This window comes from Cyclopterus lumpus, chromosome 8, assembly GCF_009769545.1.
Source record: "Cyclopterus lumpus isolate fCycLum1 chromosome 8, fCycLum1.pri, whole genome shotgun sequence".
Classification (NCBI taxonomy): domain Eukaryota; kingdom Metazoa; phylum Chordata; class Actinopteri; order Perciformes; family Cyclopteridae; genus Cyclopterus; species Cyclopterus lumpus.
Window position 1 is genome coordinate 7,053,630 of NC_046973.1, and position 27,444 is coordinate 7,081,073.

Consider the following 27,444-nt stretch of genomic DNA (forward strand, 5'->3'; position numbering starts at 1 on the left):
TGAATCGACGGCCTGCTGATTGACGTTGTAACAACCCAATCCAAGTAGAGCTTTAGTTTTGAACCCTCCCCCAACAGCTAACAAATCCCTCCAATAAGAAACAGAGGTGACCACAATTGGGCGTGGCATCTCAGGCAAACTTTTCTCTCAGCTCTGCGCACATATTTATTTATACTAGTAGATCTTTACTTATTTACGTACTTTTTTGTATTTTTTTGTATTTCACACTTGTTGAGACACAGTTAAAACCAGTATAGTATTTATTGAATAATAATAATAATAACAATATTTTTGTTTGTTTCTATTCTTCAACCTTTTCTGGTGTCATATTTGATATATTGAAGACAACTTTGTCTACAAATACACAGAAAGTTTACTGTACCAATCAAGAAATATTCCAAATTGAAAGCCCTACATTTGTAAAGATAAACTTCAAAAAGCTAATTTATTAATATTTCGAAGAAAAATTCCTACCTTTGTACTTCAAAAAGCAAATCTAGGAATAGGAATATTAAAAATAAATCCAGGCAATGACTGATGCAAATGTGTTCAGGTCGTCTTGGACTCCACGTATACTGACAATCAAACTATTTAACTGTACGAATTAGGAGATATTCCAAAGTACTTCAAAAAGCAAATTTATGAATATTGAAATGAAAAAGTCTCTAAAAATAATTTTATGAATAAGTCCAGGCAATGACTGATGCAAATGTGTTCAGGTTGTCTTGGACTCCACGCATACTGACAATCAAACAATTTTACTTCCAAACAATGGCTGATGCATATGTTCTCAGGATGTCTGACTATAATCCTAGTGAAAATAAAAAACGTTTACTGTTCCAATTAAGAGATCTTTCAAGGTAAAGGTCCTACATTTTTACAGTCAAAAAGCTAATTTAGGAATATTAAAATTTATATAAAAATGTTTCTCATAATTCCACCCATATATGTTAAAGAAATCTCTGTCTACACATATACAGAAAATAAAACAATTTTACTGTACCAATTACGTACATAACAACGCAACATCTGTGCCCTGTAACAAAAGGCCAGACAAGAAGAAGAAGAAAAAACGGACTGTCTAAGATACCATATAATGTTGAATGATTACAACAGCACCAATTAACGCAATACATAGGGTGATAAAGATTAATTTGAATTTGATTTATTGCACACTAGTGGCATTTCTGTAATAGCCTACACCGTTTCCACCCTAACCACACACACTCCTACTCTTTACACACTGGCCAATCCCAACCAAATTCAGACCTAAGCTAATTGGTCTTATTGATAGAACCTGTGGAGTGATCGCAGAATACAATGAAAGTCTAAAAGTGTATTCGCTTAAATATAAACAGGATGGACACTATACATTGATATATGTTGTATAATCCTCCCTGTATAATGGGTATTATGTAACCTATCCTGTGTAATACGATCCTGCAACTCATATAAGTTGCAACTCGTATAAGGCAACACACCTCCTGTAATCGACTAAAGAAGACAGGATGAATTTACAACCGTGAGACACGTGCAGATGAGAGGAGGGGTAAGCAACTTCTGTGGAGTATGTAAGGTGTTGCACAGAGGAGAAGAATTCGGATTTTCTTGCCTAATTTCTCCCTGAGAGGAGACTGAAAATCGTAATCGTAAAGTAGAGACGATGTACATAACTATTCATACTGGGTGTAAGGAGTTACCCTACTGAGAGGCCGGCTTATTACAAATGTAGGACTTTTACTTACTAATCTTTTAATTGGTACAGTAAAATTGTTTCATTTTCTGTATATGTGTAGACAGAGATGTCGTTAACATGTATGCATTAGTCAGTGGGTGGATTTATGAGAAACATTTCGATATAAACTCAAATATTCATTAATTAGCTTTTTGATGAAAAAATATCTGAATTGGTAAAGTTAAGATATTTTATTTTTGTTTGGATGTGTTCAAAAATGTCCTGAACACATACATATCAGTCGGTCAGATATAATTTAATTCATTATCTTTCAATGAACCCCTTAAATCAAGTGCTTAAAACGAATGTCAAAATAAAAGCCAGTGATAGATGTTCTAAATCACAGTCTTCTATGAATCAAACGCATAGCAGGTTAACGTTAGAAGAACATTAATTAATAAACAGGAGTAACAGACTGTGTCTGATCTCCCGACTCCGTTTATTAACATGTTATAAGTGCACCTCACACACGAACCCAGAACGCTCGGTTACAGTAGTGACGACAGGCAGTTTAATATTCATTGCCATATATGTACACAACAAGAATCAACTTTTCAATTAATTGTTGCATTCTTTAATGCAACTCAGTTCCTAATATAGTTTAATCAAAGTAACGTGTGTGTAGAGTTTTTATATATTTCCACCTCATTGTGCTGTTTCTTGCCCTCGATGGACTGGCGGCCTGTCCAGGGTGTCCCCTGCCTTCGCCCTATGTCAGCTGGGATAGGCTCCAGCGCCTCCGCGACCCTAATGAGGATAAGCGGTATTGAAAATGGATGGATGGATGGATGTGCTGTTTCTTGAGTGAACACAGAGACGCAGAGTAAAGCGTTTACCTTCCTCCAGTAGATGGCAGTATACGTGTATGTAAACCATACATTTAGTTGACCTGTGTCCTTGTAGGTTATTGATACAGATGTACTTAATGCCGTTTATTTCCTCTGATATTTAATGTTCATGGTTTATTTGCAGCTCAGTTGTATACATCATGTATTTACTTGTTATATCTGTTTCATTTTAGAACCAACCATTCCTACATGGAAGAGTGAGCATGTGTTGATCACGAGGCAATACATATTGACAATTGAAAAATAAAGAGACAGTTGGTTTATTCTTATTAACCCTTTGATACACAAGCTATGCAAACCCCTTCTAAGGCACAACATGGGTAAAAAATGACCCGCATTGACCTACAATGTTATTTCACCCACGGCTGAGTGTTTCTTTGTTATATTGTTTTTGCAATGATTTGAACCAAAGAATTACACATTTAATATTTGAAATGTTTATTTGTCCATTTGGCACACTCACACTCACACAACCATACACAATACAACATTGGCCCTCCTGTCGGATGTCCTCATGTGGCTGGGTGGTAGCGGCGTTTATTTTTGAACCCACATCTTCTCATTGCCTCTATAATATGGTGTTTGGAGGTGGGGCGTGCCCTCCATGCACCTCTTCATATGTGGCATGACAAGCTCCTTGATGAATAGCTGCAGTGCATTGGTCACACTAGTTGTTGTAGGCATTGAGGGTGGCCACATCCAGCACATTGTGCCAGAGCAACATAGGTCATCTCCATGTTCTCTGCTTGCATATGTAGGTGTGAACCATCTGATCCGTTGTATCCACTCCTGATTTTGTTTGGTTATAGTACTGGATCACTTCTGGTTTCTTCTTCATACTGTTTTCATCCACTGCTCTGTCATGCATGGTGCTCAGGAGGACAACACCTTCCCTTTTTCGGCACATGGTCATGTTGCCACTGAATCCAAATTTGGAGCTATGCTTCTCCCTCGATTTGGATGGCTTCATGACAGGCGTATGTTCGTTTATATTATAGCATGCCGCATATGTACTGTACAACTTTGTAAATGCTGTTCATTCTGTACACATGACATCTATTGCTTCTGTCCATCCGGGGAGAGGGATCCTCCTCTGTTGCTCTCCTGAAGGTTTCTTCCCTTTTTTCCCTGTCAAAGGTTATTTTTGGGGAGTTTTTCCTGATTCGATGTGAGGTCCTGGGACAGGGATGTCGTATGTGTACAGATTGTAAAGCCCTCTGAGGCAAATTTGTAATTTGTGATATTGGGCTAGACAAAATAAACTGAATTGAATTGAAAAATATGTGTATATGTGAATGCATTCAAATGTCACAAATGAAATGACACAAATGACTATATGAACATCTGTTTATTGAACTTGAACAAAATTGCAAGGTGCAAATGTAAAACAAATAACAAATCTTTTTTGTGGCATTTTCATGTGTCTTGTCCATATTGAAGCAATAATGATAACAAATAAAACAATTCTAAATAATAAATACTTTATACAGCCACATATTAAAATAAGAAAATTAAGACGCTTTTCAGTCCTCCTCATGTGGTTGGGCATATTTCTTTGAAGACTGAAGACTTTATTTTTAAACACGATTTTCTTTTGAGAGTGAGCCATCTTTAATAGAAGATCTTTGATGTGACGTTGGCCAATCAGCGTCCCGTTTTCTCGACAAAAAAATTTCAGATTTTGGGCCGAGTTGTTGTTGTCTCCGTAATAGAACATCTTTGGTCGTGAATTGCTCACCCAGAGAAACACAAATATCCGACAAGGCAGAATCCCGGACTTTTTTGGAATCCCTGACGGACGCATTTTTTAGGTTTCAAAAAGAGGACATGTCCGGGAAAAATAGGACGTCTGGTCACCCTAGTATACAGTTCTATTTCAAGTTTTATTTTGTTGACCTAGCTGACATTAGCTAACATTAGAATGACATGTTGACCTAGCTATTGTTAGCTAGAATTGACCTAAAGACTCATAAAGCCTCAACAGAAGTCCATTTGACTTTGTTAACTTTAATCACAGGAGACGTGTCCTACTGCCTGAATAGAATCACAAGCACCTGCTACCTGGAAGGGATCTGATCATTTAAACCCCTATGAAGGCCAAAATAGTGTACTCAGGCTAAATGTGACATTTGGTGATGATAGGTCAAATGAATCAAATATACACCAAAGGAGGAAACTAATATTGTATTTCAAGATGATGATGTCTCTGTCACTATAAACTGTTGAAACATTCTCCCACAAAAATTACATTCCAATGTCACTAAACTGCAATTTCTACTACATTTTAGGGACATGTTTTGTCCTCTCAGATTACAGTCACAGTTTTCAACAGTTTTAAACAGCCCCCTTCCAAAAGCAGGCTTCTGCATACCAGTGTTATGCGATGGGAACTTCATGTTTATGAAACAGTGCCATGCTGGTTTATCCAACATGCTAAATAGCTGGTAATATGTTGCATTGGTTCCCAACATAAGTCCAGTCTGATGGTCTGCATCCCCCTACAGCTCCAGAGGTCACTCTGAGAGGTCACAAGACCGGTAACAGGGTAGCAAATAAGTCAATAGAACCAATTCATCTGGTTTGTGCTCTTGTGAGATTTGGTCAAACTTTTTGTATCTCAATGGCATTTGGATCACAGCATTTGACCAACATTATATCTTCTCATCTTGGCCCTTTGACTCTGTACCATTCAATGCAGAATTTAAGTGACAAATCAATCAACGAGGTATGGTATACTGTCATCTACTGGTAGGAAGGTAAACCCTTTACTCTGCATCACCTCATACAGGCTCTGCTCAAGAAACAGCACAATGAGGTGGACATATAAATATGATGGTAACAGCAACAACTCTACATACACACACACATTACTTTGATCAAACTATATTAGGAACTGTGTTGCATTAAAGAATGCAACGATTAATTGAAAAGTTGATTCTTGCTGTGTACATATATGGGAATGAATATTAAAATGCCTGTATTCACTACTGTTGGTGACATATCCCTGTTTATTTATTTATATTGATTAATTAATTTTCTTGTAACGTTACCCTGCTATGTGTATGCATCATAGAAGACGTATTGCCTCGTGATCAACACATGCTCACTCTTCCATGTAGGAATGTTTGGTTCTAAAATGAAACAGATATAACAAGTAAATACATGATGTATATAACTATGCTGCAAATTAATCATGAACATTAAATATCAGAGGAAATAAACGGCATTAAATACATCTGTGTCAATAACCTACAAAGACACAGGTCAATTTAACTAAATGTATGGTTTACATACATTTAGTTAAATGTATATATACCAATATATATTTATTTTAATCCAGACTCATGAGTCCATAAAGCAACAAACACAAATACAACAACAATATATAAAATACAATACAATACAATACAGGGACATAGGTACAATTACTGCAGTTAAAAAGTCACTTGTGGTTTAAAAACATACAAACACTTGTTCCAATGTTTCCAGAAACGGGAAAAATACCTTGTATCACTCTGTGTTGGCTCAGTTAAGACTTTTATAATTACATTTTCTGAGTCATTTAATCGACATTTAAATTTGTATATAAAATTCCTCAACGCAGCATGGAAAGTGGGAACATTACGAGTCACAAACATCTGACTTGCACTCGTCCATCTGGAAAGCTTGAGCAAGATTCTGAAAGCATCATTAAATGCCACCTGAATCTTTTTCATTTTCGCTTTACTATAACTGCACCACAGGTGGGCTGTATAGAGGAGTACAGTAGGCTCTGAAGAGAGCAGTTTTAACATCTTCTGTACACATATGAAATTTACGTGCCAGCATGTTGGCTTGTGCATAAAGTGTGCAACTCTGCCGCTGCACATCGTCATCATCACTGAGGTCGTTCCTGATGATGTGACCCAAATATCTGACTTTTTGCACCACATTTAGCTCCTCATGATAACACTCTTTAGCGTTGAACTTGATATCATAGTGCACCCCATTTCTTGAGCAGACTCTGAGCAATTGTTGTAAACAGCGCTGTAAGGGGACAGGACCACTAAGTCGTCAGCGTAGATCAGATGGTTAATAAGACTTTCTCCCACCATACATCCTGTCTTACACTCTTTTAACTCTTTAGAAAGGTCATCCATATATAGATTAAAAAGAGCAGGTGACAGTATTCCACCTTGTCGGACCCCATTGGTCAAGGGTACAGATACACTCTTACCCCATCTAGCTCGCATGGTTTGACGTGAATACCAAAAGTGCAAAATTCTAATCAAATATGGAGGGACCCCTCGCTCTTGCAATTTGATAAACAATTTGGAATGATTAATTTGATCAAAAGCTTTAGATGCATCTAGGAAACACATCAATATTGTGGTGTTATGTCTCCTGTACTTACTAACAACTTCTTTCAGTGCATATATACATAAGTCTGTGCTATGTTTACTTTTAAAACCAAATTGATTATCAGTGGTTGTGATGTAATCTTGAAGCCTATCTAAGAGGATTCGTTTAAGACTTTAGAAATTATACTGGCCAGAGCAATTGGTCGGTGATTTTCAATGCTGGATATTTTGCCGGTTTTATTTTTGATTACTGGCACTAACAGAACAGTGAGCATCGACTCAGGAAGTACGCCATGCATTAACAATCCAGAGAAACACAGAGCGAGTAACACTGACATTCTGTTGCTAGCATGCCTCAGATGTTCTGCTCTTATTTGGTCAAGGCCACATGCTTTGTTCAATGCCAATTTTTCAATGGCATACAACACTTCATCAGGTCTAATACACACACCAGCATCATTGGGAACATCACCAATATTAAATGTGTCACTCTTAACACTGTTGAAAATATCCCTATAATGTTTACTCCACAGATCTGCAATACTGTCAGAACCAATAGCCCTATCAATATTGGATGGAAGTGGCATCTTAATGTTATTGGCAACCTTAACTTCTTTCCAGAATTCATAGACATTATTCTGTTGAAACTTTTTGGCCATGGAGTTTGCCCTCATGGCCTGTTCATTTCTTTTAATGAAGCACACAGCATATTTAAATCTATTATTTGCTTGTTTCTTATGTTCACACTCTGGACCATGCCTTGCTTTTCCTGATAAAACCCAGTTATTAAAAGCTTCTTTAGCCTCTATATGGAGTTCAAATACATATTCATTCCATCCTGGTCTAACATCCATCCATCCATCCATCCATTATCACCCGCTTATCCGGGGTCGGGTCGCGGTGGCAGCAGGTTCAGCAGGCCGACCCAGGCTTCCCTCTCACCCGCAGCACTTTCCAGCTCATTCTGGGGGATCCCGAGGCGTTCCAAGGCCAGCCGGGAGATATAATCCCTCCAGCGTGTCCTCGGTCTTCCCCGGGGCCTCCTACCAGTTGGACGTGCCCGGAAAACCTCTAATGGGAGGCGTCCAGGAGGCATCCTAACTAGATGCCCGAACCACCTCAACTGACTCCTTTCGACACGAAGGAGCAGCGACTCGACTCCAAGCTCCCCCCTGATGTCCGAGCTCCTTACCCTATCTCTAAGGCTGAGCCCGGCCACCCTACGGAGGAAGCTCATTTCGGCCGCTTGTATCCGAGATCTCGTTCTTTCGGTCACGACCCAGAGTTCGTGACCATAGGTGAGGGTTGGAACGTAGACCGACCAGTAAATGGAGAGCTTTGCCTTCCGGCTCAGCTCCCTCTTCACTAAGACGGACCGGTACAGCGCCTGTTTTACTGCTGCAGCCGCACCGATCCGCCTATCGATCTCCCGCTCCACCTTACCCTCACTCGTGAACAAGACCCCGAGATACTTGAACTCCTTCGCTTGGGGTAGGCAGTTTGCCCCCACCTGGAGGGAGCAATCCGCCGGTTTCCGGCAGAGCACCATGGCCTCAGATTTGGAGGTGCTAACTCTCATCCCTGCCTGGTCTAACATTATTTAGACAATTCACAATGTTATCATACATTACACATAGATCACTATTGTGCTTTTGGTTCTTACAGTTAATGTCGCCACACAGAATTGCATCAAATGGTATGTCAATATTTCCGAGGCTCTTATCAGTTTGTGAATTGTAACGCAAGAAATCATCTTCTGTGAGCTTTGACCAATCTACTTTAAAGTGTCGTTCATGGTTATCATCATCATTACTAGTCAACTCAGGTAGACTCTCAACATGTAATCTCATAGAGACAGGTATGTGATCTGTTGTAGCCAGCTCATACAAGATTGCAACATCCTGGAGACAGTCATGAGCATCAGCTGTACATATACAGTGATCCAGCCAAGATGTTGTATGCCATGCTTCACTGGTATATGTGTAGCTATTTACTGGCAACAGCACTTTACTGGAAAGAACCAACTTGCTATCTTGACAACATTGCATTAGGTGTTGACCAAACAGGGAGTTATTATCTGAAATATCAGCGTTCATATCCCCCACAATAAATATATTTGTATACGCACTGTAAATAACCCCATGGAAGGTTTATTGTTTTGTTTTTATTGTCTGCATTGTATTTGCCTTATTGCCTTTGACGTATGCATAGTTATTGTATTGTTTGAAGAATTTATAGAGGCTTTATGCTACTTCCTCTCTAATAGGTAAATAAGACTTTTATTTTGAAAAGGTTAAAAGGAAACGCAGTTTTGTTTTACGTTCGAATGCGAACTTGACGGTACGACTACGGAACTTCTTACGGACGGATGCGCATTTAAATCTGCAAGAAAGTGTAATAGTTTAATGGACCCGTATGAGGCTAAGGCCACATTTACACATAGCCGGGTATTTACAGAAACGAATATTTCTGCCCCTCCGTTTTCAAAAATAACGTCGTACACACAAGGTCGTTTTCAAAAAAGTTTCTGTTTATATGAACCCGCATAAATACGCCCCCGGGCGCCATCATAACTATGCCAAACCTGTAGTCAGCAGTGTAACGAGAAGGATAAAGACATGAAAAACCAATCAGAATTCTCAAAACCAACAACAACTACGAAAAACACGATCAACTTCCTTTTCGTTGGCAGGCAATGTACCTACGTCGTGGGAGTATAGAAAGCTGAAGAAGGACTGCTGACCTCCGTGCAGTTCTTCGCCTCTGCTCCTCGATGAGAAAAATCAGTTGTGTTTGTAAATACAAACAGGCCAAAAGGGTTTGCATTAACGCACAAATGAGCACTACCTTGACACCATCCATGATCAGTAGCCTAAGTAAACTAACTGTAAACATAGGACGATCACATGACGTGAAGCATTTTTAGTCGCATACTGTGACGTTTGACAACCTAAAACTCCGTTTGACCTAGTTCACACGCAAACACAAAAACGGAGTTTTCAGAAATCTCCACTTTGGCCGGAGTTTTTAGAAATGATCGTTTTCCATGATAAAACCTCCGTTTTTGTGTAAATGAAAGGCCAAAACGCATGAAAATATATGCGTTTTCCCATCGTGTAAACGGGGTCTAAAGCTCTTACGGGGGTGATAATTTACACGTTTAATGAATGTATTGTGACCCAAAAGAAGAAAATAAAAGAGTAATTTCACCAGCAGTAAGTTTCATGCCACTTCATATACGGGGATCCGTTACACGCACTGTCTTTGACAAAATAATTTATAAAAGCGAGCCTATGAAGGTATTCATCCTCGTTTTGTTTACTTTCATAAGGGGTGTAAACATTTAAAATTACAAATATAGTGTTTAGTATACTGCCATCTACTGGTAGGAAGGTAAACGCTTTACTTTGCGTCTCTGTTCACTCAAGAAACAGCACAATGAGGTGGAAATATATAAAAATTCTAAACACACGTTACTTTGATTAAACTATATTAGGAACTGAGTTGCATTAAAGAATGCAACGATTAATTGAAAAGTTGATTCTTGCTGTGTACAGATATGGGAATGAATATTAAACTGCCTGTCGTCACTACTGTAACCGAGCGTTCTGGGTTCGTGTGTGAGGTGCACTTATAACATGTTAATAAACGGAGTCGGGAGATCAGACACAGTCTGTTACTCCTGTTTATTAATTAATGTTCTTCTAACGTTAACCTGCTATGCGTTTGATTCATAGAAGACTGTAATTTAGAACATCTATCACTGGCTTTTATTTTGACATTCGTTTTTAGCACTTCCGTTTTTCCCGTTTTTGGTTTCAGACGACAAAAACGGAAAAACAGAAGTGGTTTTCCGTTTTCCCGTTTTTTGGTTTCAAACAGAAAACGAAGAAACCACGGTATTTCCGTATTTTCGAATGAACCATAAAACAAACGAACACAACGTACACGGACCGTGCACACACATTTCAGTGTCGGCTGATTTGACCACCGAGATCCGAGAGTCTGCTGAGTTGACCGCAGTGGAGTTTGTGTTTGCTGCCCTCTAGTGGTTGAGGTCAGAAACTATATTAATAAAATGACGTGTGGCTATTCCACAACCTTAATATAATGACAGTACAATCGTTATTAATATCACTGTGGTGAATCAGCATAGTTCAGAGCTTTTTTCCACAAGAGGTAAGCACACCTGCTCTTTACTATTTGTTTGGCTTTTGGGGGAAATGCCACCAAATAGTAAAGAGCAGGTGCGCTTACCTCTAAATACCAGTCAAGAAGAGAGTTTACGTCTAGCTTGAGTATACGAGTATTTTCGCCGTCTAGTGGTAAGAGCGACGAACTGCAACACCATATTACATTCGTCAAGATAACGTAAATACAGATATTATAGTGCTAATACTTCCGGTGGATCCTTTAAAAATAAAGACCAACTAAAGTACTTAGAAACGAACTAACAGAAAGGATTCCAAAACTATAACAGTGAGCTGATTATAGAATTCGCCAAGCTCGTAGGCCCCTGGTAAACTAAATAAATCACCACACACACACACATAGAGAGAGAGAGAGAGAGAGAGAGAGAACATTAACATGCCCCACTCTTGTCCCTCATCCTCGCTTCCCTTGTCTGTGACGTCCATGTTTCTCCCTCACTCTCCCACTGAGTGCATCTGCTCTGCTATCTAATCTCTGCCTAAAATCACAGAGATAATCCTGCATCCATCTGTCCTGAGAGAGAGAGAGAGAGAGAGAGAGAGAGAGAGAGAGAGAGAGAGAGAGAGAGAGAGAACTGACATTGCGCTCATGATGTAAAAAAAACCCACAAATGTAATGCGTCATTATACTATATAGGTGATCAATCCTGATGACATGATTGTGTTGAAATAGTGACCTCATCTTAAATTGCTTACCTTTTATTGCACACAAGGATATCTCACATATACATCTTTTATACATAGAATATTTTCCAAATGTTTGCACGTTTAAATATGATCGTTTCCTTATTCCTTGTTATTTTTACACTGATACTCACCACACATTTCATCAAGAAGGAGGAGGACAAAACTGGAACAGACATGAACTTAGACTAAGATACACTTGAATAAAAATACACAGATACAACACTTAAAAATTAAAAAGTTCACAGGAATAATCATTCATGACTTTTAGATATTTCACTCGAAAACTAAATTTTCCTTAATCCCTTTTTAAAAATAATTTATTGACACACCAACACATTTTACCATTAAACCCTGATTTTAATCAAATATTAATTTTAACATTGCAACAGTTTAGTTGTCACAAAGTGAGCTCAAATCACAAGCTCTCTATAAATTGACAGGGACTAGATTCTTGATCTGAAAAGGAGCCGTCTGCCAGTTTACTTAAAAAAAGAGAGTTGTGTGTTGGCATGACCTGAGCACACACATAGGGCAGAGGTTGTGTTTGTGTGTGCATGTGTATGTGCACGCACATGATGTTTCATGTATGTTGGCTCTATGTGCAGGCGCATAGAGTTGTACTGTGCAGCTTGTAGAACACAACAGTTCCTTTCCTGTATGAGCATGTTAGTGCCCTCTCAAGAGACGCACCTCTGGACTCTCCACTACATTACCCAGCTGTCAGTGCATCAACATGGAGATAGTGCTGCTTTTAAAGGGCACGAGAGGAGCTGATGTGATTGGCCATGATTGTTACCAAAGCTTAACACACCCTTTGAAAATGTGTGATACTACTTCCTAATCTCACTCGGTTCCCATAGGTGTTTCTGATTCGTGTAAATACCAAATAGTGTGCTCGGTGCTCTAGACTGCATGAAATGCATGATATCGGTTTACTGTGTGTGTGTTTGTGTGTAAACGGAGGAGAGATGGCGGGGGAGCTACTACACTGCTGTGCTCATTAAAACACGCTCACCACACAATGTTTCAGCACCTGCACCCAACACAACGACACACTCACTGTCTATCACACACACACACGCACAAACACGCACACACACACACACACACACACACACACTGAAAAGCGCTGACCTACCTCAAACATGAATTAAATTTAGGTACTAAAGACATGGAAACAGTACCAACCAGGGAGGGGAAGACAGGAAGCGTCCTGTTAAATACCTGGAGGACGACGGAGGGAGAATCAGCCACAGAGACACAGAAGAAGGCAGAAAGAGATGCAACACATGCTGTGATGCCTGGGAATATTATAACTGTTGTTCCTCGCTGGTTACTATCACACTCAACTTGATATTCTAATGGGAGCGTACTCACCAAATGGAAAGTCACAAATATCAGATGATTACTCATGTGATCTATAAGCCTGGCTGGACGTGACCTAGTTGGGTCAGACCCAGGTGAGATTTAGCAAGACACCACAAGCAAGCTCAAACACACACCTCTGTACATTCAAATGCACACACACACACACACACACACACTCACACACACACACACACACACACACACACACACACATACACACACAGACACACACACACGCTTACACATAAAGGGGAGGCTGTTGGAACAAAGGTTTTACAAATCTATCAATACAAACACGGAATGACACAACACCTAAGCACCATTTTCCTCCTTCATAATAATTTGAAAGTAGTCGCCACATTAATGCATACTAAAAATGTGCATTGCTTTGGAAACACAACGTTACAGAGGCAAAGGGAAATTAACGATATGCATCACCAGTGTCTGGACAAGTTTGTCCACAAGGGGCCTCGCTCATAAACATTAGCTTTTCGTTTGTGTATTTTTTAAATTTTTTTAAATGACATGCTCAATGTGAATTCTATTAAGGCTGAGAGCCTTTAGAGTAATATAGACCAGAAAGTGTGAGCTAACTACAATAGTGGCATCACATGTTGCATTTTGTTAAACTAAACTGAGGCCACAAAAGTGCTTTCCCAGCAAAAAAAAGAAAATGTGTGGCTTACACATAAAACTTTAAATATGCCGGTGGCTTGAGAGAGTTGCTGTACAGGCAACCAACCAACAAACATGCACGCACACACACGCACACACACTCGCGCTATCACACAGACACACAAACACACACACACACACACTGGATCTCCTCAGTGATGTCGTGGAAACAGAACACCGACCAATCAGAACGAGCTCAGGAGCAGGAAGGATAATCTGAGATATATCAGTTCAGTTTTTTGCTAATGAATACTGTTTGTGTGTTTGTGTACATTGCCCACTCTAACCCCTTGCATGCACGTGCCTACACACACACACGCACACACACACACACACACACACACACACACACACACACACACACTCAATATGTGCAATTGTAAATATTGTACAAAAGCACACAGCAGGTCCATTCAGTATAGCAGTGACTCTCTTACAATCCCTTTCCAAACAGAATCTTCCTTTTTTTCTTCAACTTGTATCATGTTGATCTTCTATGTCAGCTCCCTCTCATCTTCTCCTCCATACTTGTAAGAGTTGTATCCAGGTGGCTGCACATACTCCTCAGACTTATCCCAGTCCGACACCCATCCAGGCCCGCCTCCGCCTCCACCTCCGCCTCCGCCTCCGCCTGCTTCTCCTCCTTCTCCGGTCCGTCCTCTGTTGGAACCAACAACTGGTTTGCTCATGGCCCCGTACTGCCCGCCTCCACGGTAGAGTTCCTCTGTTTCATTGCCCAGTTCATCTTCATCGATAATACCACATTTCTCCTCACTGGTGTCTTCTATGTCTGCCCATGGCTGCTTTTCCCCCGATGCAAAGAGTCCTAATGAGAGAGAAAGTATGGTCAGCATTTAGACTGAGGTCTTCTGCAGATGCCTCACAAAACACTATAGTCAAAGTCAAGTCATACCATAGAAAATCACTCCTCCATAATGTACGAGGGAAGCTATTAGGAAGACATACTGCCACTCATCACGTGTCTGAAATAATGTAAAAAGGTATGGAACAGGTGAGATTGACACTTTTTAAATCACATTGTAAAGTCAATACAAATGAATGGTTTGTACCTTGTGTTTGGTCATGGCTCCCACTATGAGAGGACACACCATTCCAGATAATGTCCCCACCCCGTTTGAGATGCCCATCAGTATGCTGGCATATCGAGGGGCAATGTCCAAGTGATTGACATTAAACCCTGAGTGAAATAACAAAGCAGTGCACAACATAATTCCCCCGTTCCTTTTTTTTTGTGGTGCAGATTTTCCCAGTTGGGGTAAAAAAAAAAGAAAAAAAGACACCATGTAGTGAAATTTCTCTCAAAAGCAGACTAAGGATAGATTTACTGTTTAAATAATTGTGAAGGCAATACATAATTGTTAAATAAATAGTTTATATTAATGGAAACAGTGGGAAACAGTCAGCCTGGTTTTACGTTTTACGAGGTTTATGTCCCGGACTACTGCTTGGCCGGTAGACAGCATACTTGTTTATAACATCTCTCACCTGAGATGGCAAATCCACTGAAGCCCACAGCGAGGACCAAAAGGAAATGGCAACACCCTTTGTGTGAGAGAATCCCACCACCAGCAGGAGGGTGGCCTCCATCCCAAAACCTGAAACACAAAAACACATCAACATCTAATGCAAGAAAACTATCCACATTTTGCTACTCTGCCTCAACAAGCAACGACCACCTGTTTATATAGTAGTGCATTATATTTATGTTAGAAATAGCACATGTGTTTATGCACATGCAGAAGAAACACTGTAAAAATCTGTATTTTTTCAATTCAATTCAATGGGTCTTTATTGGGAGGCATGTTTATTAGCATTATTGCCAAAGTATTAAAATAAAATAGTACACAATTCTTTATGTTGCTTTCACTACAACAAACGCAAAATACCATTTTAATTTCTACCTTTTGAGTTGCCCGCATGCAAACCCAGTGTTTCAGTTTGTCCTTGACTTTCTGCTCTTGAGCTTTCTTTTCCACCCTTTTCATTCCTCTTCACCGTCCTCCAACGATCACCCTTTCCTGTTTCACACTCACCTCCACAGTTCATGAGCTTCCTGACGTTGGTGGTGGACATCAGGTTGTGGGTTCTCAGGTAGTCGGCCAACTGGCCTCCAATCGGCACGATGATCGTCATCACCAGATGGGGCAAAGCTGACACCATTCCCACCTGGAAGAGGAAAGGGGGGAGAAGAGTGTGTGTATGTATGTGTGTGAGAAAGAGAGATGAATATAGGGCTTTAATTCATTAGAGAATTAGAATAATGGGATGTTGACTGAAATTCTCTTTTTTCAGTTTTCTTTCTGAGCTGTGGTACACTGGAGGTTTAAGACGCTGACCATACCCAATCTGGCAGTATTTCCTGTCTCTCCCGGTATTTCCTGTCACCTCTATTAATCGTCTATTGCATGCTATCAAATAAAAGCCCATAAAGATAACAATGGTGTAATCACGCCCTCCCCAGACCCACATTATCAGTCTTGCTTTTGAATTAAACATGAAATATCAATATATGAAGGACTGCACAAGTGTACATAATCTACTGATAATTCATAGACACCTCTCATAAGATTTGGTTAAGGAACCAAACCCACACCGTAAAGAAGAATTCTGTTATTTTTTAACCTTTTATTTTCTCAATCACGCCTATTCTGGCTATATGTCATAATAAGGTTGCACTAGTCAACCCTTTAGTAGTTATTTGGGAACACAACTGCAATCCTCGTTTAGCCAAAGTGATGAGGTTAAAAAATACCAGAATTTCCATTTAACAGTTGAAGTGTTTCAGTTTAGTTTAGTTTCCATTAAACTACTTTATAGACGATATATAGTCTCACCTTGCTGATCTCAAAGCCAAAGACTTCTTCAAAATAGGCTGGCTGGCTGATGAGCAGCAGGTAGAACGTCCAGCTCCTGCAGAAGTTGGCCACAATGATGGCGTAGACTGGCATGGAGGTGAAGAAGTGTCTCCATGGGGTTTTAAATTTCTGCCAACCAAAGGAATAAGATATTACTGGGATCCGCTGAATTCACTGAGATGGATCAAGAACTAGAGTCCGCTGAGTGTGTATGAATACATGTGTATATCCAGTGTTTGTGTGCAGGTCTAACAGATTGTCAGTGTCATATCATATAGAGCCATACATGCAGAGGATTAAGAAAGGAGGCGGACTCTCCGATTGCATCTTCAATGTACTTTCTCTCCTCCGGTGTGATGGTGGGATGGGCTGCGGGGCTCTCATACGACACCAGAATCCAAAACAAATACCAGAATATCCCAACGACGCCTGGAAGAAGAAGAGAGAGACAGCAGAAGACACAGACATGGGTACAGTAGAAGAAGAGGGCACATGAGGGAGCTGCTCAGACTTCCTTCCAGGTTGATGCTAATGTTGTGACGTTAAGTTTACCAAGTTCAGCAGTGGCCAGGGAGAAAAACTGGATTTTGAACACCTGATGCAGACACATATAAATCCCTGAGATTTAAAAAAAACTCTGCCATTCAGTCTTGGTTGTAAGCAACATAAACACAGTAGTTAATGGATTTGGAAACATTTTCATTTGAACTGAAAAGTGCCAGTGTGTGGATTAATATATTGCCTGGCTAATGGTACTGCCGTAAGGATACTAACCATAGACATAGAAGACTGAAGGCCACCCAGTGTATTGCACCAGTATCCCAGCTAAAGGCATTGCCACCACTGCCCCGGCATAGGATCCTAAGAAAGCATCAAATATAAAAAGCAACAAATTATTACTTATCCTCATAATCTCAAATTGCGTAATATATATTATTATTCAGCGGTCATAGAAATTCACATGTCCAATACTTTTAAAGGCTACTTGTCATACTCATTTCCAGCTTCATACTTATATGTTGGATTTCTACACAAACATGTTTGCATGCTTCAATGTTCAAAAACTCACTTTGTTGTTCTCGTACTGTCTATCTAAATATACACCTGCATTCAACCTCTGTTTTGACGTATTCATCAGCATGGTGTTGTTAGGCAATAGCGTGGGTCAACGTTTACTTACTGTCAGCTAATGTCATTCACATACACTGCAGCCGGAAATAAACTGCTACACATATAGAACTTTAAAACTGGAAAATTATCTATATATTGTATAGTTGTGACATCACAACCATATGGAAATACTGTTCGGCTCGTGTAAAGTCACAGTTTCTGAATACGTGTATTTCTTTCTAAAAAAAAGAGATATTGAGTTTTGGGGATATGAGGTGAGATGATGTGAGAAACTTTACCACAAAAGGCTGTTGTGGCTAATCGACTTCTCTCAAGAGGAGGAGCCCACTTGGCCCAGATCCCGTGGCAGGCTGGGTAGGATACACCCTGTTGGACGCAACACAGTTAGGAAAACACTCCTGCATCTAGGAATACTCTTACACAGCACATGTGCACACAGGCACATACTTTACCTCAACAAGGCCCTGGCATATCCTAACCAGTATGACGCAGCTGTAATGGCAGCGAGCAGCAGATGGAATCAGCATGTTGAGGGTGGATGTGGCCACTATGGCAAAGCCAAACACTCTTAAACACACAGAAGAACACACACGCTGCTTCAGATCTAATATTCAACAGTAACAGATGAAAAGTTATATCACTGCTCCTACACCTTCTTGGCATTTGTTTATAAGGACGATGTTGAAATGACTTTATTTCTGAATGTGTGTGTTTTGATACTGCTCCATAGGTGTTCATTATTTTTTTGACTTGCACAAAAGTTACCCTATTTACTGTAGACAAGGTTCCTGTATGCCAGATTATATTGTAATGTGAAGACATTCACCTGTTGGCTGCAAATCTTTGACATATAAAGCCACCCGGGATCTGTGTGACGATGTAGCCCCAGAAGAAGGAGCCGTGGATCATTCCCACTGTCTCGGGGTCCCAGGTGAACTGTGCAGCCTGGAGAGAAGAACATACATACATTCAAAGTGTAGTCACGTCAAAACAGAAGAGATAACTGTCATTGGATCACATGGTTGATATACTCTCAGCTTGTAATACACATTAGTAAATATCTTGGTATAATAATTAATAATTTAACATTTTCACTACAAAATGAGTAAGTACAGTGCTGATTAAGATAAGGAACAAGGCAGACGTCCTTGTCAAAGACAAACAAACTACATTCAAAATCTTTGATTTCTGCTTTGCCACTTACCACGAGTACTTCCTTGTTGCCTTTGAAGACAGTGTGGTCGTTCACCATGCTTACAATGGCCACCCCCAGGTTGCACCGGATGCCAAAAGAGATGCAGAATCCCAGGCCAGACAGGATCGCGATGATGTAGCGCCTCGGAAGGCCAAAGCAGGTACAGTCCACCACCGGCAGCTCCTTCTCCTCCACCAGCTCAGGACGGCCCTCCGCTGATAGTTCAATGGTTTCTCCATTGGGCTGCCGTTTCTCAATCAGCCTGAGGGGAGACAAAGACACAGTGTACAGGAGAGGAGAACTACAAGCCAGCCTCTGCACTTTAGAAAAATAATTAGCTTCCAAAGATATCTTTGGCTTCAGGGAATTGTTTATAAAATCATGCACAGGATATTTCCATTTGATATTGAAATGCTGCCATGAAGAATCATGCATTTTTTGGTATATTTGGTTTGTTGAACCACTTCAACATACGTTTACAGTGATGGACACACTCGAGAGTAGAGACAGTGTAAAAATGGTGAATTTTTACAGAGCCTGACTGGTATAATCAGTTCTAACAGTCCAACTGCAAGAATATATATAAGTTACTTTATTATTTTTGTTCACGGTCCAACAAGCTCATTGAAGTATTACATTACATTACATTACATGTCATTTAGCTGACGCTTTTATCCAAAGCGACTTACAATAAGTGCATTAAACCGTGAGTCCAAACTCAGAACAACAAGAATCAAGCAAGTACAATTTCTTCAATAAAGTTAAACTACAAAGTACTATCCGTAAGTGCCATTTAAGTGCTACTAAAGTGCTATCGGTAAGGGACATTTAAGTGCTACTACGGCATTTAAGTGCTACCTATTCAAGGTATAGTCGAAAAAGATGTGTTTTTAGTTTGCGCCGGAAGATGTAGAGACTTTCTGCTGTCCTGATGTCAATGGGAAAGCTCGTTCCACCAATGAGGAGCCAGCACAGCAAACAGTCGTGATTTAGCTCGAAGTGAAGGAGCTACAAGCAGATTGGCAGAAGCCGAGCGAAGTGAACGGGCTGGGGTGTACGGTTTGACCATGTCCTGGATGTAGACCGGTCCTGGATGTAGATTTGAAGTACTCAAATGTAGACTGGCAAATAACAAACTACAGACATTTCATATGAAAAAAAGGGGGAGAGGTGACAGTGAGGTGAAATGCTAATGCACTTCTCCTCTGGGGAACACACCTTGCCTAACATGGAAACATTGGCTCAAAAGTGGAGTAAAGGGAACATTTGTGGTTCAGGCGATTCTGTAAAAAGAAATCGAGAGAAAAGCGAGAAACATGGTGGCCTGGTGTCAGATCCCTGAGGAAAACAATGCTTCTTTTCATCTTTCGTGTACATCTTCCGGATACCACGTGGCTCTCTGCATTTCTCAGAATTTAATATATTTTCACAAATGTGTGGGAGACGTTATGTTATTTTGAGGCTGTGCGTATCTTTCACTGCTGGGATTTTGTAGAATTTCCCTTCTTTTCATGGTTCCTCTCTCTCTTTCTCTCTCACACAACTCAACGCAGACGACATGCACCGTGTTGGAGTCGTGTCTGACTCAGCATTTCCCAGTGTGTGGAAGCAGCTGTCACTGGCCGAGGAGCGGCTCCCCCAGTGTCCACTCCTCCAGGACCGGTGCTGTTCAAGATGTCCAGTCTCTCAGATGCAAACAGGAGCCCTCTAGAGGCCCAGCTCTGTGTGTTTATCCTATGAAGGTATTCAGACGGTGAACAGAGACAATGAAAGAGTTTGATTGCCAATTCACTGAATGGCAACATTTTGTAGACAGAGTAATCAATATTTAAAGTGTTATTTCCAAAAAGTAATCCATTTTTTTAATCTAAAATGATTTCGTTTTTTTTGTCATCACAAAAAACTTCTGCGTTTACCATTAAATTGCCTTTATTAATTAGCAGTTTGCCTCAGTAGAGATCCATGTGCCATTATTTTAGGCTGACCATCTTTTTCCAAATGGTGGGTCAAATCTGTCTTCTCTGTTTGACTTCCACAGAAGTCAAACAGAGAAGACAGGAGAGCGGCCATCTGTGTATCATAACCTCCATACTCTCAAGCCCCCCCCCCCCCCCCCCCCCCCCCCCCCCCCCCCCCCCCCTTATTTTATTAACACTCACACGCACACAGTTGTGTTTTCATGACTTTTGGGGACATTATATTGACTTACATTAATTTTCTATCCACTACCACTTCCATCCTTACCCTATAATGTAATGACTTACGTTACGTTGATGTGCACTATGTCGCTGAAAGGAAGGCAAATCTCCACAATGTGACTTTTTAATCAGATTTACATGCATGCACGCACACACACACACACACACACACACACACGCAGGTGGACTTAAGTAAATACCTTCTACACATACGTTTTTCTCAGACTAAATCAGACACAGTGCCACACTTTAACGTGTATATGCTGTACGTGTGTATTTTTGAGTATACAGTATTTGATTTTACAGCAAATCGCACACATGTGTCAACTGTCCACTTTCCAATGGGGTGATCCAGTTAGTCAGTGAGCTGAAGAATTTTTCACAGTAACGGGAATAATAACTACAAGGATTTGCTCCATGTGACGGAGATGGTTGCATCGATAAAAAACCTGTTTCAAATTGAGCTTTAATAAAATGCACTGCATTGAAAGCAGCTCTGTGTTTCAAGCTAAGGTTCAAGATAATTCATCTCTCTCAGCACAAAGAAACTCCAAGATAACTTATTCACGCACACTAACACAAGACAAGTCCGACTCTGGCACTATTGCTAAATTATTGATGTGTTTTTGTCTGAGGTAAATAATTCACTCTAGCTTTTACACCATGATCTGTCACTATCTATCTATCTGTTAGCCTGTCTGCACATACACCCCTGCACATATTTCTCAGTTATGCTTGGGGATTTCAAGCCATCGCCCTCTGCATAATCTCCTTATACAGCTATGCAATTCGCCAATAAACAGACCAAAAAAAAGAAGATATGCCAGTATAAATGGATCATCATGAGATATTCTGAATGTAAAGTAAAACACAAATTAAAACAAAAAAGTAATACTTTGTAAAGCAACATTTTGGAATTTGTAAGAGATTAGAGAGAGCGACACATCCTCTCTCTCTCTCCCTCTCTCTCTCTCTCTCTCTCTCTCTCTCTCTCTCTCTCTCTCTCATTCTTAATCTGTCACTACATTCAGATTAGGATTACAAAAATGATTTACTTCCGGAAATGAATATGGAAGCACAGGATATCGCTGGCCGTAGATCGGCATGCGTCTCCCTCCGTTATAACACGCGGGTCATACGGGTGAGTTCATTCTGGCCTTTGATTCAGTTTTCTGTCATTTTGTAAATCAGATTGCTTTCCCTTACATGCTGTTAATTTATGATTCAAGTAAAAACAAATTAGGAGTTATTTCGAATGTGCATTATTTTATCTGTTACAAATACACACTATTTCATGTGAAGGTAAAGAGCTCAGTGAAATATTACATATTTCTCTGAGAATTACCAGTTTTACTTATAGTTGTATGAACTGTTATAGGCCTTTGTTTATTATTGTTTTAAACACAGCACATGCAGACACATGCCATTTATTTGTTAGAAGGTGCTCAGGCCTCCACAGTGCATTAAACACAAGATCAGAGAGATGAAAGTGTTACTAATTCTTTAAATCAAAGCAAAAAGTTGATCAAAAAGCTGATGTAACAAAAAGGAAGGTGTGCACTTTTTTTCTGTTGAATCAGTTGGCTGCACACACCGCTGTCCTCTCTGTGTACAAACGTGCTGACTCACCCCCTGAGTGAAACTCCTACTTCAGGGTTTGTGAAAGCTGCGGGAGGATCCTCATTAAACCTCACGACAGATTGCAGCCTGACACCGACACATACGCTACCAGCTAACGAGGCTAGCCCACAGCAGAAATACCGTTGATTACAGATGCTTCCCACTAAAGGGCAATCTCGCTCTTGTGCACGGGCGCGCGCGTGTGTGTGCGTGTGTGTCTGTGTGTGCGTGTAAGGGCCTCGGAATAGCTGACGAGCTGAGATTCTCCCCCTTTGTGGAGTTTCAACGTTTCAGTGTGTTTCTGGTACTTTACCATTACATAATTGTAACATAGGTCAGCGGTTGCTCAGTCTCTGAACAAGTCAAGGTATGAAACACAGAGAGTAAAAAGACATTTGCCTTTGGTGGAGGCTCACCATCCTGTGAGTTTGCACTCAGCTGATGTAGCTTCTCTTGTTAGCATGCCGAGGACCTGATTGGTCTCAGCTGGCAACAATTAATGAGCAAGAGAGCATGAGCAGGCAGGGGTCCCGTGACCTCAGGCTCTCTGAAATATCATAATTACAATAGTAACAGGCTCAGTGGACACTCAGTAACACCTCAAACTGAGCTCATGCGTGTGCTTTTCACCCGAGCATGAGAAGCAAGTTCAACCTACAACGTAAAAATTCACAAAGTCAACCTGAAAGAGTCAATCAAAGCGTCTACAAAATACATTTTGAGTCTATTAAGTACTAATAGATTAATAGTTTTAATTAATGAAAAATGTTTATTATACATTCCCACAGCCAAAGGTAACATTTGTATGCATCTTATTTCATTCAATTAACAGTCCAAGATATTTAGTTTACTCTTTTAATTGTAATGTTCCCATCAACAGTAGAATATTGAATCATATATAATGTGAAACTCCTTAAATACTATATCTATTTAGAGTCAATGTGATAGGCCGTCATCATATTTCTTTTTATATGGAGTGACGATCTGTCTGAAGGTCACTTCTTTAAAATGTATCTTTTCGCATTTAATGTTAAACTGTGACAAAATAATTGTAATTTTGCCTAATTTATGATTTCGCAATAATATATCAGTTTCGACAAAATAACAAAAGTCTCACGTGCTGGTGACCTGAGACTTTTGTTACCCTGTATATTAAATTCAGCAATTCACAGAGCGTTCTGTGTAATCCTCTGATAAGAGGATGATCGAGAGGAAGAGGAGACAGCGAGGGAGGTTGACAGTACAAATATTATATAACGCCTGGTCATTATTTTCCACATCCATGTGCTAAATTGATCCTCCATTGTGCTGTATGTAAACCATGCTTTCCTTATTTCAGCCCACCCACTGTAGTGCTTTTGTCTAAAAACAATTTCCCCCTTATTCACCCTTTAAATTGTCGGTCAGGTGTTTAAAGTATGGGCGGTAGCTTGCGGAATTTTTTTATAATAAAATTGCAGCAATTTTATTATTTCAATTGTGGTGTCTCCCACTTTCATGCTTCCTCCATGAGCCTCTCACTCTCCCTGAAGTGAACAGATTGGGTCTCGGTGGGACTGTGTCACCCAGGGAGACATCCTCCTCCCCATCCTGTCACACTGCTTTTTTTCACTCTCTCCTGTAGGCACACAAACACACACAGGCACACACACAGGCACACACACACACACACACACACACACACACACACACACACACACGTGTGACCTTCATAGAAGTATTATCTAATTTATATATCATTTGTATAACTCAATCACGGTGTGAGTGCATCTGCACACACACGCACACGCACACGCACAGCTTCTCACTACCTTTACCTAACGATGATCTGAGCTAAGTCAAAAGATTAATAAAAACCTCTTCTCTTATACTGCCTTCGAGTTCTTTTTTTCTTTTTCTTTTTTTACTCAAAATCAATAAGGCACGGAGGCCGTATAAATATATTGAAGCATTACTGACATCATGGAAGAACACAGCATAACTGCAAATAACCAGAGAAATAACACAGGCAGATAGACAGAAAGTCAAAAGATCAAGAACACAAGCTGAAACATTTCAAAAGTATAATTTTGGTGTCTTTTCAAATTCTTCAAGTCTCCAAAAGCATCAGATTCAGTGAGTGATGTCTTTCTGCCTCAACCACATTGACAACCAGTCCATAAGGGTTCACATTATCTGCTGTTGTCATAATGACAATGATTATACTGCAATCATCAACATCCCTAAACTGATGAGAGGTCGTCATAGGTTAAAATGGATTTGACTTTAAATTAAACTTGGCTTTTTTTCTTCTTTTCAGAATAAACATATTTCCGTTCTAAAATATTAATGTTAACACCATCGGATATTCTTAAAAACTTTAACAAACATGGTGATGAGAAGACGGTTGTATATAATATTTTTACGTAGTGCTGTGTAGTTCCTTATGAGGAGATGAATTGATTAAATTATAGGCAATCATTTAACATTATGATAAGAGGGAATAGTAAGAGTAGAAATGAAAAGTGCACTTGACCTTACAGTGATGCAGTTTATGCTTACCTAGTGGAGTTTAATATAGAAACAGGAGATGCATTCTGATGGAGAAAATGTTTAAATAATAGATGAACTCCTGGCTGCTTTCATCAGGAGGGATTTTGTCTGGGAGGTGGTGAGATTGTGTGTACACACACATACACACGCACACACAGTGCAGGGATTTCCTGGGATCAGGATGCAACATATTCACACATGCACACATATATCCATACCCCTGCCTTAAATCACGGACTGTCCACATAAATTTGAACAAAATATTTACTTTTAAAAACCATTCCCAGCATCCTAATACTGTGAACACATAACGCCAGCGTTAAATGGCTAAACCAAGGAAACTTCCACTAAAACCAATCTGGATCCAATCTTACACATCAGATCTCTTTACAGCTGTGGCCGTACAAACGCATGGCTCACAACCAGTAAATCAGAAAAAGCCTGTGATTTGCATGTCCGTTAATCTGGGAGAACCCGATAGGCTGAAAGTTATCTGTGTTGGTGTCTCAATGTCTCAATGGATGGATGGATAGAGAATGGAGGATGGAAGATGGAGGAGGGAACGGCTGGAGGAAGTGACATGGGCTGGGATGGAGTGGGTGGGAGGGGAGAGTTTAGGGATTTGCGTGGCTCGACAGCTGGACTGGAAAACAGGCTATTTCAGGACAGGATTTATACGTTTGGTTGCTACCTCAAATCCTGAGAGTGAAAGCTTAAAGCAATGGTTATTGCATGAGGTTCATCAGTGTCTTTAATCTCTCTTTTTTTTACTGAAATATTGTCGGAACACACATCTGTGTTGCAACTTTTGTATTGATATGCAATTTATTAGTCACTCGTAACACGTTTCTAAACAAGAGTTGATTATATGACGATCTTTTATTATTATTTCTCAAAGATCATGAAGGCGATGGCACAGCTGTACAGATTTAATATTTGTCTTGTTTTTTTTGTTCAACCATTCCACAACCCAAAGATATTCAAAAACAGTCTGAAGTAGAAGTGAGAAACAAGAAATATGTTTGGCATATTTGCTAATATAAATACTCAAAAGATTAACCGATTAAATAGTTGCCAATTAAATGGCTGTTGACCGACTAATCAATCAGCCGGCTAATCGTTTCAGCTTTGCTATACTATAATGATTAATGTGTTTTGTTTCTCTTGTTTGATCAGACAACTTTACACAGCATTGGCTTTGTAATACAAAATTAAGTTTCATAAGATGTGTTATGGATGGATGAATAGATGGATAGAGATAGATATATCTGATCAACCATCTCATTGAGAAAACGCATGGACACATTATGTAACCACACTCGTCTCAAACATACTTAATCCACTTTGAGTTGGGCCAAATCTGACTCTAGCCATCCAACAATCATACAAAACATACAAACAAACATACAAACAAACAAACACGAGAGGCTGCAGGAAAGCAAGAGTTTCAGAGATAACAGCAACATTTCAGAGGAAATGTTTGCAACAAAGCATACAGCGCAGCTCCAACGAGAAAACATCTTGTCCCAAACACACACGCACGCGCGCGCACACCGGCTTCATTGTACTTTCACTGCACACTTTTATCCTGAGGACATCCCCATAATTTCATTTTTTTAATATGGTGGATATTAACCTAATTTTTCCCCGCAAATAAAAATCAAGCATCCATGAAGACATCCCGACATTGTTTTCTATCGTTATATTATATATATATATTTCACCCGCATCTGTCAATTTTGCCGCTATATACCGACATGATGTTTGCTGCTTAAACCAAACAGTCGCTTCTGTTTCCATTGGAATTAATATCTAACAAACTTTTCCTCGAGTTACTGTTTGGAAGAGAGGATGGGAACACGCAGCATGATGAACTGGATGTGTCCCGCATAACAAAACCACCAAAACGCGTGAAAATGGGGAGAAGTCCGAGGTGGACTCGGGAATATTTGAAAAAGGTGTGTACCTGTTAATTTTCCCCAGAGTTCTACCCGCGGCCGCCTTAAACCTGTCTGGTCGGATCTCCAT

The 27,444-nt window shown here is 40.0% G+C and overlaps 1 protein-coding gene across 1 annotated transcript; it reads right to left on the reverse strand.

The window, feature by feature from the left end:
• Positions 1–14,358: 14,358 nt before the first annotated feature.
• On the reverse strand, positions 14,359–27,444 carry slc17a7a (solute carrier family 17 member 7a). The gene is given in 14 exon segments (XM_034540036.1): positions 14,359–14,690; positions 14,778–14,847; positions 14,935–15,062; positions 15,371–15,409; positions 15,412–15,480; positions 15,919–16,051; positions 16,720–16,869; positions 17,027–17,169; positions 17,515–17,601; positions 18,150–18,237; positions 18,324–18,438; positions 18,698–18,816; positions 19,076–19,328; positions 27,383–27,444. Coding segments are annotated over 14 exon segments (1,788 nt in total).